General features: G+C 38.3%; 1 protein-coding gene across 2 annotated transcripts in view; it reads left to right on the top strand.

Annotated features, from left to right (window-relative positions):
- The window catches only part of st6galnac3 (ST6 (alpha-N-acetyl-neuraminyl-2,3-beta-galactosyl-1,3)-N-acetylgalactosaminide alpha-2,6-sialyltransferase 3), a 278,580-nt gene extending 269,689 nt beyond the window's left edge, over window positions 1-8,891 (top strand). For both annotated transcript variants that reach the window (XM_020919867.2, XM_055152090.1), the window contains exon 5: window positions 7,631-8,891. In XM_020919867.2, the coding sequence (XP_020775526.1) occupies window positions 7,631-7,820 (190 nt within the window). In that variant the 3' untranslated portion in view covers window positions 7,821-8,891. The remainder of the gene's footprint in view (window positions 1-7,630) is intronic.
- Window positions 8,892-13,549: the final 4,658 nt, after the last annotated feature.

Here is a 13,549-nt window from a genome sequence, read left to right as displayed (position 1 = left end):
GGAGTTCAGTCTACGGAAAGAAATGATTCATGCTGCGTTTATCCAGGCTTGGGGCTGGCACAAAATGTCACGATAGTAAATTTTGAAGCACGATATAGAGAAATATTGCAATGAACGATATATATGTATAGTTTTTTTAGTAGTAGTAGTAGTTTATTCAGTCATTTTGCAGAACTTCAAAACAAAACAGATTACAACCTCATAAATCATGACCAAAAGGGTTTAGGCTGAAGTAAAAAGTACTTATAACGCCAAACCCTTTTAAACAATGACAATGTTCCAAAACAGAAAAGCAGCGTATGAACAGCAAGTTTGCATTTACAATTTCACGTACAACTGATTGTATATAAGCGATAAAATATAGATTAAAACAAACAAAACTGAATGCGTAACTCATTCCTTCCAGAGCTCTATTGCAGGGGTCATCAAACTAAGGTCCACAACCGACTCCAGCCCCCCAGCCCCTCTGACCCCCACCATCTGACCTGGTCCTATGAGGAAATCCTCAAAAGTTGTCACAGACTTTTTTTTAAAATAATTTTTGGCAAATAACACGTCTGCTTTAGGATTATAACTTTTTGAACTTTTTTTCCAAAATCAAAGTCCTGCATCATGATTGGATGAACTTTTTGGTATAATTGAAGAAACCAAATTCCATTTTTAACACTGTTTTAAAAAAGACAATCATAATTTTTTTGATTTTAGTGGCCTATTTTATATGATCTTTACCCTGATTATGTGTTTTGTTCCTGTGTTATTAAAGAGAAAATTGCCTTTGTTTATTGTATGACTGAACAGATATTAACCTTCTAACAGTTTTATTCTGGTTGTTGGTCGGCTTTACAAAAACTTCATTTTGAGTCCGGGGGAACTTTTTTCAAAAATATGACCAACTGAAGGTCAATTTCTTTCATTACTAGCAAAAGTTCATCAAAATATGATACAGGGTATAGAGGTTGTAAAAAAGTTATAACACTAGCCTGCATCTTGTATTTTGTTGATTTTTTCAAAAAGAAAAAAAAAAAAAAGTATTATGAAGTATTAGTAGAAGTATTACAGCTACCGTAGTCAGGAGCTTCGCAGAATCTGACAGAAGCTGAACCGCATCAGCGCACAAGGAGCGAGCTGTTTTTTCAGCGCTTATAATTTATGCAAATTAGCCATGTGGTTTTAAGTTTCATTTCTGTAAAATGTAAACAAACGAGCGCAAAGCTGCATTAAACACATTATTACTCATTGTATATTTGAGTCGTCCTCATAGGAAATAAAAATCCAAACTTAAATGATTAATTATTATTAACGCCGGACGAATTACACCACGACCTGCCGATTGATCGTAGACGGGTCGAAGTGTTGTCCGTTTGTTTCGCTTAATGTGCCTTATAATCCAGTGCACCTTATGTATGAAAATAGACAAGAGAATTCAACATTATTGATATTGCGCCTTATAGTCCAAAAACTACGGTAATTTGAAATGTTTTAAAGTGCATTGTGTAACTTTTCTGGGTGAAGGTACATCAAATTATTCTCCCTGGACATGTTATTGCTTTGTCTGGAATGTTTCACAGTATGGCATTAAACCTTTCTATCTTCATGGCGACCAAACCGGACCAAGTTACAAGTCAGATCTGTGGAGAGGCGACCCCGCACAGTCACAGTCAAATTCCTTTTTTTCTAGGTATTTTTGAGCTTTAAAACTACCTTTAATTGAATAATAAGCAAAGTAGAGCTGTTTAATGTCACACTGTGGAACATTCCAGACACAGCAAGGACCCCCCCGACCGAAAAGTTACGCAACGCACCTTTAAACAAACCAAAATGAGGCAGTTATGTATGGCGCTTGTGTATCTGTGGCGCGGGTGGAGTGTAGCTCGCCGTCCTTGAGGGCTTGTTTAAGAGGCCCATAATTCACTTTCCTCATTATTTCATCTGAGGTTTTAAAAGCAGAGGGCAGGCGCAGACGAGACCCTACGGAGCTAGAGACCGTAAGAGACGCACAGGGGACCCACCGCCAGCCACTTCAGTGCAATTTAAAGTCAATACAGTGATACACGGCTCGGCTTATTGTTGTGGACTGCAAATAAAAGCTCCAATAATACAAAGGTGGGACAATGAAAAGCAATAAAGAGAAGGTTTGTGATATTAAAAACGCTCTGATTTCTGTGCAGTGTTTAGACAGATGTAAGTGGGCTGCTGCTGCTGGTGCTTTTCCAGGGACACAGTACTTTTAAACAGCTCCTGCGTCTGGTACTAATAAGAAAATGTGTTACGGTATTTATATTAAAGCTGTGAAATTCATTGTGTTATAGTATAAGTGTGTATTTACGGTTATATGAGATAAAAAAAGAAGATGAGTGAAAAAGTAGTGTGTTTACGATCTGTTGAGACTTTTCAGAGACGTCACGCAGGGGGTGGTCGGCCTGTATGTTTATGACACAATCATGACACTACCAACAGGTCTTAAAAGTCTTAAAAAGGTCTTAAATTTCATGTTCCTAAATTAAGGTCTTTAAAAAAAGTCTTAAATTATGTTGTCCAGGTCTTATTTTTCATAAAGGTCTTACTTAAATTTCATGTCACTAAATTAGGGTCTTAAAAAAAGTCTTAAATTATGTTGTCCAAGTCTTATTTGTTTCACAAAGGTCATAAATTTCATGTTCCTAAATTAAAGCCTTAAAAAAAGTCTTAAATTATGTTGTCCAAGTCTTATTTTTTCACAAAGGTCTTACTTAAATTTCATGTTCCTAAATTAAGGCCTTAAAAAAGTCTTAAATTATGTTGTCCAAGTCTTATTTTTTTCACAAAGGTCTTAAATTTCATGTTCCTAAATTAAAGCCTTAAAAAAAGTCTTAAATTATGTTGTCCAAGTCTTATTTTTTTCACAAAGGTCTTAAATTTCATGTTCCTAAATTAAAGGCCTTAAAAAAAGTCTTAAATTATGTTGTCCAGGTCTTATTTAAATTTCATGTTCCTAAATTAAAGCCTTAAAAAAGTCTTAAATTATGTTGTCCAAGTCTTATTTTTTTCACAAAGGTCTTAAATTTCATGTTCCTAAATTAAAGTCTTTAAAAAAAAGTCTTAAATTATGTTGTCCAGGTCTTATTTAAATTTCATGTTCCTAAATTAAAGCCTTAAAAAAGTCTTAAATTATGTTGTCCAAGTCTTATTTTTTCCACAAAGGTCTAAATTTCATGTTCCTAAATTAAAGCCTTAAAAAAAGTCTTAAATTATGTTGTCTAAGTCTTATTTTTTTTTCACAAAGGTCTTAAATTTCATTAACTTATATTTTTTGTAAACTCAACCGGGCTGCAGTGCGATGTTAAATGGAGTTATAGGGGGGAAAAAATCCTAAATATATTTTAACATTATAAATTATTTTTTGGCCATTTTACAATCAATGCGTACTACTATAAATTTTTTCTTTTTTTTTTTCTTTTTTGTTTGTTATTTAAAGCAGTGAGTATTGGTCATTATTAGAATTGGATCTGGTGTTTTTTCGCGCGCATAATGGGTGTGATGTTGGTCTTAATTTTCATTTAAGTGATTTTAAAAAGGTCTTTAAAAAGTCTTAAATTTTGGGGTCGTCAAACCTGGGGATACCCTGAGCAAAAAAATAAAAAATAGCAAATGGATTTCATGGATTTTTTTCAGGAGTCTGTGATCAATACAAAGTCCATGGTCTTGTTTAGGAGTTTGATTTTCAGCAAAAAGGTGAGAGTGACCGTGGTAACTGCTTAATATTCACCAGAAAAATTAAAATCTAGACAAGTTAATATTACTTGAATTAACAAAGTTTGACCATGATTTGAGTAAATTTCACTCAACAAGTAAAATTATCTTAGTCAGGCTGATGACACCTAGTCCATTCGCTCAATTTCATTTCTCTCCAGCAGCTAGGTCAGGAATCGGATACACTAGACGGTTTGTAAGAATCGCAGAAGTTGTAGAGCGCGCATTGGCCAATCAGCGAAGAGCTGTGAAGCCATGACGTCCAACTCAAGCGTCTGTCTGGGTCCTTTTTTTGGTGCAGCACAACAGTAAACAAAGCGTCGAGATGGATGTAGACGAAGACAGACATTCTGTGTTGGCAACGATTCCCAAGATCAAGGATTTAAAGCCGGAACAAAGAGAATGTTTGATGAATTTTATCAAAGGGAGAGACGTTCTTGCCCTTCTTTCTACGGGATTTGGCGCGTTACATACGTCACGACCAAATAGCAGCGATTGGTTAAATAAAAAAGTACCTGGCTATCGTTGAGCGAACAAATCCTAATGCTGCGAGGTCAGACAGTTTCCACAAAGTGAAATTATGTGAATGATTTACCAATGGAACAAGACTTTTTGTACTTAAAATATGAAAATACAACTTGCTACACTTAAAATAAGAAAAACAACAACTTTTTGCACTTAAAATAAGAAACAAAATCGAATGTTGCTTGAATTAAGAAAAACACACTTATTTCTTTGGCAGATAATTTTACTTTTTAAGTTGAATCTACTCAAATAAAGTGAAATATTCTTAATTAAAGCCATTTTCACTTACCTAGATATTGCTTTTTACAGTGTTGAGCCGCAGACAAACGCACAATGTCACCGTAAAGTATCAATAGTCAAGTTATAAGATCTTAAACTAAAACAAACTGTGACAAAAACTTCCCTATTCCAATGCATAATTATGGTTTAGTGCAGGGGTGTCAAACTCATTTTGGTCCGGGGGCCGTATCCAACTGACTTTGATCCCAAAGGGGCCGGATCAGAAAACTCATGTCATATAAACCCCAAAAATAACAATAAGTTCAAATATTTGTGCAGAGAAACACAAATCTAATACAGAAATATTTTTTAAATGATGAACTCTTTCTTTTACAAAATATTATAATATTATGAACAACCTGAAACTTTAAGAAAAATACAATTTTAACACAATGTTTTAACATGAAATTGTTTAACATTAACTTGTATATAAACAGGAATAAGTAAAATTTTCTTGGAAAATCCTGCACTCGGCTCCACTTTTCTCATTTTTGACATTTTTCTGATGAGGGTGTCATGGTCAACAGTCAAAACGATCGTCCTTTAAGAGCGTTTGGAAAGAGACAAGTCTTCATTTGTGCTGCTCTGGTGGGAGGGGCCACGTACAGAGACGCTGGAGACGCTGCTATGATAAACACCACAGAAAATTAACAATATTTTAATAAAAAATATAATTAAAATATTTTATTAGAAAATCAGCCGAGGGCCAGATTAAAAGTATTGGAGGGCCGGATCTGGCCCCCGGGCCGCATGTTTGACACCTGTGGTTTAGTGTGATATTCTGCCATAAAGAGACAAGTGTGAAACTGACAAAAATGACTTCAAAGTTTCTGTTTTTTCCAGACAAAAGTATAATAAGTAGGGCTCCCGAAATTTGACAACTAGTAGCTATAATGAAGAAATATTTGTACGTGAAAAATATTGTGCCATTTTTGTTTCACGAGATCTTGACCCATCTCTAAAAAAATAATATTTATACTCACTTAAACTGTTTTGTCGTTTTAGTTTTTGTACAAGGACCACGCTGTAAAATGAAAGAAACCACTGCCGACTGCCGACTTGGACCAGCCTTTAAAGTGTGCTACAAGTGGAAAATTAGATCAGATTCATTTATTTGAAAGGGGACAGTGCAACACATGATTACACATGAATAAAAATACTTTTCATCTGTATTCCCTGGGCATTATTATCCTCATTAGCCTCATTTCTGTAGGCACATTTTCCATCACGGTGCCTTGTAAACATTGACGTGGGTTTAAATTGGGCTTTTCTCTGGATAAACACAGCTATTAGACGAGTAAAGAAAATTGAAATTTGTTTTATTTGTCAGACTCACCGGTCTCTGCAGCACTGAAACCAGATCTATCAGTCTGTAACTTTCTTTTGCCAAAAAATAGACACAAATAAAAGCTTGGATTTTTTTGTTGCACTGTAAAAACTTTGAAAAAACATGTGTCCTTACCAGTGTTGGGAAGGTTACTTTTAAAATGTATTCCCCTACAGATTACAGATTACATACCCCAAAATGTAGTTTGTAACGTAATCCATTAAATTACTTTAGGTGAGTAATGTAATCTGAATACTTTGGATTACTTGATTTGCTGTAGAGAAAAAAAGATGAGGCAATCTTCACTTAAGATGTTTTGTCTGATAAAAGAAAATAAAAAGTCCAGACTTTACTGAACCAAATTAAAAATATTATTGATAAAGGAGGAGGAGACTTGGTCCACACAGCATGGTTTAGTCCTGGTTTAGTCCTGGTTTAGACCTGGTTTAGTCCTGGTTTAGACTTGGTTTAGTCCTGGTTTAGTCCTGGTTTAGTCCTGGTTTAGTCCTGGTTTAGACCTTGGTTTAGTCCTGGTTTAGTCCTGGTTTAGACCTGGTTTAGACCTGGTTTTAGTCCTGGTTTCTGGTTTTAGTCCTGGTTTAGTCCTGGTTTAGACCTGGTTTAGTCCTGGTTTAGTAGACCTGGTTTAGTCCTGGTTTAGACCTGGTTTAGTCCTGGTTTAGTCCTGGTTTAGACCTGGTTTAGTTCCTGGTTTAGTCCTGGTTTAGTCCTGGTTTAGACCTGGTTTAGTCCTGGTTTAGTCCTGGTTTAGTCCTGGTTTAGTCCTGGTTTAGTCCTGGTTTAGTCCTGGTTTAGTCCTGGTTTAGTCCTGGTTTAGTCCTGGTTTAGTCCTGGTTTAGACCTGGTTTAGTCCTGGTTTAGACCTGGTTTAGTCCTGGTTTAGTCCTGGTTTAGTCCTGGTTTAGTCCTGGTTTAGTCCTGGTTTAGTCCTGGTTTACCTGGTTTAGTCCTGGTTTAGTCCTGGTTTAGTCCTGGTTTACCTGGTTTAGAGTCCTGGTTTAGTCCTGGTTTACCTGGTTTAGACCTGGTTTAGTCCTGGTTTAGTCCTGGTTTAGTCCTGGTTTAGTCCTGGTTTAGTCCTGGTTTAGACCTGGTTTAGTCCTGGTTTAGTCCTGGTTTAGTCCTGGTTTAGTCCTGGTTTAGACCTGGTTTAGTCCTGGTTTAGTCCTGGTTTAGTCCTGGTTTAGTCCTGGTTTAGACCTGGTGGTTTAGTCCTGGTTTAGTCCTGGTGTTTAGACCTGGTTTAGACCTGGTTTAGACCTGGTTTAGACCTGGTTAAATCCTGGTTTAGCCCAGAATATGAAAACAGGAAAATAACACCATTGTAATCCATTTATTTTAACTGTAATCCAATTACCACTGAATACAGTTACAAATTTTTGATGTTATTATAGATAAACAGATTTTTCAGCTCAGATTTAAAGCGTCCACAGACACAAAACATCAGAGGCTTGGTGGACCCAGTACACATCAATACAATTTCATGAAATGTCTCATGGAAGTTTACTTTGGCAAGTGTAAAAAATTGATACTAGGTACAAATTGATTTTGAAACATTTTTCAAAAAGTTGGGCAAATGATGCACCCTATTGCACACTGTACTTTAACAGCTACATTTTACTCACCAGAAAAACAAACACTATGGGAAAAAGTCGAACTATTCTTTGATGTTTTTCTTTCTTTAGTTATTCTGTAAAAAATAAACTTGTGTTCTGGAGTTACAAACCCGTTCCTTCTTTGTCTCCTCAGGTCTGACGGCTACAGGAAGGTCCCTTACCACTACTACGAGGCGGGCAGTCGAGACGAGTGCGCCGAGTACGCGCTGCACGAGAGCGCCCCCTACGGAGGACACCGCTTCATCACGGAAAAGTCTGTGTTCGCCAAATGGGCCAAAACTCACTCCATCAAATTCTTCAACCCGCCGTGGCAGCTGTCGTGACCAACGTCCAAGCGAGTCTTGCCGACGTTCAACGCGTTAAATCTGCAACGTGAGACTGAGAGAAGATAATATTGATGCTTTGCGGCGACATCACACTGGGGGTGTTCTGCATGTATGTCTATAGTGGAATGTTCAGCAGTTACCGTGGTAATACACCGCGCACATTCGCAAACACAGCCTGACGTTTTTTTAGATTGACAACTCAAGAAAAAAATTCATTTAAACAACACATTTCCAAGAGTCTGTGATCAATTCCAGAGTTCAAGATCCCGTTTAGGAGTTTGATTTTCAGCAAAAAGACGAGAGAGACTAACTAAAAAAACTAACTGAAAGACTAATTTTATTTGTAAGAGACTTGTTTAAGCAGACAAATCAACTCACCGGTTATAATTCCAACTAAATCAGCTCTTTCTGGTCAGATTGTGTTAACTAAAACAAAGATCAGATTAAAGACTAACGTGATTATCAGAGCTTCAGACAGAGCAGAGCCTCCACTTAGCTTCACACCCCCGGGGAATGTTGATACCATCCGCTGCAAAGTATCAGCGTGGATTAACCAGATCTTTTAGCCCCGCGTGCGTCTCCAGAGCGCAGCGGTCTCTCTGCACTGGACCGGACCTGACGGATGCGGCGAAGATCAAACCTTAAGGAGAATGAAAGGAGCTGACTGCGGATATACATGTTTGAGGACGTTATCTCTTATCATAAACTGAACTTTTCAAACTTTGAGTCGTGCCAAGTGACTCATTTGAATGAAAAAAAAGAAAATCGCATTAAGTAGCTTCGACTTCAGCGCGCCAAGTTTTCTGAGGCTTGCATTGACACTATTTTGGCATCTGACAAAGTGTAAGATCTGCACTTTTCGCTCCCGACTTTTTTAGCTCATTCCATTGTTCACATTGTATATTCATGTTGTTGTGTTTCTAGTTAAAGCTGGTGTAACTTCGCATCTCTCTGTTTTATCATTTCACAAAGTGCAAAGTGTACGTCTATACCAGAAAATCCTGCTTTTTTTTTTTTAAGTTTAACAAATTGTTCACAAAATCTGACATTTGTGTTCACAGTAAAAGCGTCGGCTCCATCTGTCCCAGACTCATTTAAAGATGTAAATGTGATGCGTTCTTGTGGTTTGAAACAAAAGAACATTTTAAAAACTAAGCCCAGAGGGATCGTAATGGTTTAGGGCTATGGGATTTCACACCAAGTACCTCCAAAGAAAAGCTTTTTCAGTATCATCAGATCTAAACCAGGTCTAATCTAATCTAGGAAGGACAAAAACATGGGTAAAATGAACTCTATATCAGGGGTTCTTAACCTTTTCAATCTTGGGGCCCGACTTTTTCTGAACAAAATAACCTGGGGCCCTGTCTCATATTAAATGCATTATATTGTACTGATTGTGGGGCCCCCAAGGAAGCCCTACTTTGGGCCCCGGTCCTATGGTTAAGAATCATTGCTCTATATTAACAAAAACCCACAAAATTCCCACTTATCACCAGCTGTACGCATACCACAGTTTGAGAAGCACTGGTTTAGGGGCTTAGACTGTCGATGTAAATGTCTGTGTTGATAGAATAATGTTTGAAATAAAACTAACCTTGCACCGCATTAATCATCGCATGTCGAGGGACTATTTTCTCATATATCAGTCCGCCGCTGCCGAGCTTTCTATCAGGAAGTACAACTCACTGCTGCTGCTCAGACATAAATCCTTCAAATGCAAGGTTGGTTTTACTTCTGAAATTATTCTATTGACATAAACATTTACATCGACAGTCTGGTGTAATAATAGATTTGCTTCGGGTGTTTTGTGGAGTGGGTAAGACTGTTTTTTAGTGGCAGGATAACTATGGCCATTGACATGCACTAGCCTAGCACCAGCGACCTCTGCAAATACAAGGACTGGATGGAATATTTTAAAAAGTGTCTCCACACGTCTCCAACACTCTGGCTCACTAGGAAATGAGGTCCTATGTCTAAAATTCCAAACAATCCAGGCAAAATGCGAATTGAGTATTTTTGAGTGCTCAGAGAAGACGACTTTTGGTTAATGGATGCATGAAATGTGTGAATGAAACAAAAATACAACTCCAGGTGTGTTTTTGATGAAGGGACAACAATGTTAGCCAGTTTGGCGCCACCTAGTGCCTCCGCTCAATTTCATTTCTCTCCAGCGACTTGGTCAGGAATCAGAATACACTAGACGGTTTGCAAGAACCGCGGAAGTGCGAGTTCGGGCACCAGCCAATCAGCAAAGTGCCATATATTCTGTGTTGTCAACGATTCCCGAGATCAGGGATTTAAAGGTGGAACAAAGAGAATGTTTGGTGAATTTTATCAAGGGGAAAGATGTTATTGCCCTTCTTGCTATGGGATTTGACGCATTACATATGTCACAACCAAACAGCAGCAATTGGTTAAATTTAAAAAAGTGCCTGTGTACCATCGAGCGAACGAATTCTAATGCTGTGAGGTCAGACGGTTTCTACAAAGTGAAACCGGCTGATGAATCAGGCAGCAAAGAACAATACAAAAAGAATGAAAATAGCAAACAGAAGACACACAAAAACAGACAATGATCCCAACAATCCAGTAAATTATAAAAAAAATAAAAAGAAATAAAATAAAAAGAAATAAGGAACAAAATCAAGCTAAAAAACAGTTAAAAGATGCTCAAAAACCCAAGGCACTCACTGGTTAAAATAAAATGCCTTTATTAATTTACGGCATGTCTTAATGGACAATTTACAAGGTCCAGACGTGTTTCAGCCGATGCCTTTCATTACGATTGGTTAAATAATAAAAAGCAGCCGCCTACTGTCGAGCTAACGAATCCTAATGCTGCGAGGTCAGACTAATTTCCACAAAGTGAAATCGGCTGATGAATCAGGCTTCGAACAATGTAATAAGCTCAAAAAACTAAATTTTGCGTAATATGTGTTCTTTAATGGAGAAGTATGTTCACACAGTCACATCAGTGGGACTAGAACCAGGTCTACGTCAGGACTAAACCAGGACAAGAACAGGATTAAACCGGGTCTACGTCAGGACTAAACCAGGACAAGAACAGGATTAAACCGGGTCTACGTCAGGACTAAACCAGGACAAGAACAGGATTAAACCGGGTCTACGTCAGGACTAAACCATATGCCGGACTAGATTGACGCTTGCGGCTCAAATCCATCAGAACATCCCGAGCCTTGAGCAGAAACGTTGGCCGGTTGACAGCTGGCTCCTCCTAGTCTCGTGTCATCACTCAGACCGGGCTCTCCATCTGGGACCCACACTGCATATGCTCTGCCATCTTTCATTTTCAACACGGCCAAGACGCTCTGACAACGAAGGACACGAGAGGAAAAAACTGAAATATGTCATATACTCTATTTTAAACTACACTTGACACATACAGTAAGTGCACGATATCACAGGTCACACTGTAATATTGACCTTCATTCAGCGTGAACGAAGACTTGATGAAGAAAATGTTTATCTGTTTGTTTATTCGGAATAATTCAGGGTTAGTTAAAGGTTGTATAGAGGATTTTTTAAAGGGAAAAGAAATACAGCAACAGTCCTTTTTCAAATGTTGTGCATGCGTGACACCACCTTCCTCTTCCACAGCTCCCTCAGTAGAAACATCTCCTCCCGCCTCCTTGCTCTAGAAATCACGCTTGTTTACAGCCAGCACGTGTTCAGAATTACTGCTGAAGTGACCTATCTAGAAATAATTTAACGACCGGCATGTCAGTTTTTAGACTCTTTGCTTCATTCGCGCAATCGCTGGAAGAGATCTCCAAGAATCACGTGTTTGGCTTTGCTCCTTTTCTTCTTCTCTTCTTCTTTCAGCGACCTCAAAAACGGACTTTCGTTTGTGGCGAACTGGTCGTGGATTTTTGTCCATCATCTCCACAAACTTTGTGCGAACTGCGAGGAAACTACAATTTAAAAAAGCCTCTAAGAACTGCTGCGTAAACCACATAATCCCTGCGCATCAGTTACACTAGAAAGGCAGGGAGTTTGACAACCTAACAGCCAATAGAAAATGAGGTAGCCTTGTTATCTATTGGCTGATGTTTATCTGCCCTCACTATGTCCACAGGTGACAGATTTTCATTCTTTTTTCTTTAATCAGCATAATTACAAGGCTGCTGCATTTCTGTAAGGGTATTTTAAACTTTCATTGACAGTTTGAAACAAAAAAAAATCCTCTATACAACCTTTAAGAGTCAGGCTTAGGGTAACAGTGTCCAAACTCTTGACGCAGCACCACCACAGCTTTAGTAAGTCCTGAAACAGTCCAATAAGGTTCATTTGGTCTTCTGATATTTTATGTTATTAGTTTTTTCAGACCAAGAGTTTGTTTTCGACTGCTCACTGTGGTCTTCCTCAGAGTCACGTGATGTTGCTGCGACGTGTCCGCTCGGTTGATTTAAACAGGTTTTGGCGCCGTCTTCCTACCGGTGAAGGCAGGACGACCGCGCCACCTGCAGTCCGACTTCCTCAGGACAGTATCCCAGGTGTGTGAGAGTAAAAAAAGCCCCCTCGTCCCGGTTTATAGTCCCGTGGGCACGTTTCCGTACTTCGATTGCCTCTTTAATCAAATTTATTTGACAGAACCAACCTTATAACAGATGAATAAGACAAACACAAAGAAGACAGACACATTCATAACACTCTGAAGCAATGCCAATACACAAAATGGGCAATAAACAAACGAAAACAACAGGTCAGAGAGAAAGAAAAACAAAAATAAACTGAAAAAAGAGCACAGACATGGTAACACTACTGTACATCAGGCGTGTAATGAGGATTGTATAATATGAGAAAACTGGAGTGCTGGCTAGCAATCACTACAGGGTGTCGGGTCAGGACAGCAATTATAGACGTTCTGGTGAGTTAAAATGAGGGAGTCCACATCCAGGTAATGTTGAACGTTTCTTTAATGTCTGCGTGCTGAAACACGTGTGTGTGTGGTTCTCTACAGGAGAAAGAACAAACAAATACAAACAATATATCAGTAATAAATCAAAATGGTGGTTGATTGTGATTATTTACACAATACTGCAAACTACAAAGTGGCCGATAGGGGGCCAATATGTTCGGTGCAGTTTAGATATAAACAGATCCAAATCAAATTACCCAGGTTTAATACAAAGGAAACTGCATATATATATATATAACAGATGGTTACTGGGGTTTGTGAAGTAAAGGAAAAAACGGTATTCTAACGTACACACAATGCGCAATTACACAGACACGAGGCTAGCTAGCAATACAAAACGAAAGTCACGCACAAAGATTTCTAAACTGCACAAAACACAGTCAAACAACAGCTACAAACTTTGAACATAATACCACTCATAATCACACCAGAATACTCACATCTAAAGGACGCACACTATCATTCAGACATTAAAGTGTCCGAAACACAGCCGATGCACTGACCGTCACGCCGCTATACTGACTCAAGAGTTCGTGACTCACTCGGTGTGCAGGCGCACCCCTCTTGTGGTGAGAAAGAGTATAACAACAAACAACAACTAATATATAACAAGACTAAATGTCTTTTATACAAGGCGGATAACAGAAAAAGTGCAGAGGGCGATGAGAAAACACAATATTAACACCAACCAGTGAAGCCGTAGAGAAAACTCAGGCAATTACTCATCCACCCAAAAGACAAAATAGAACCGGAGCATAAATGTAATGTCATATACGAAATATTCTGC

Source organism: Boleophthalmus pectinirostris, unplaced genomic scaffold, assembly GCF_026225935.1.
Source record: "Boleophthalmus pectinirostris isolate CB_2022bp ecotype Guang Dong unplaced genomic scaffold, ASM2622593v1 HiC_scaffold_16, whole genome shotgun sequence".
Lineage (NCBI taxonomy): Eukaryota > Metazoa > Chordata > Actinopteri > Gobiiformes > Gobiidae > Boleophthalmus > Boleophthalmus pectinirostris.
This window is presented reverse-complemented; position numbering and strand designations above follow the sequence as displayed.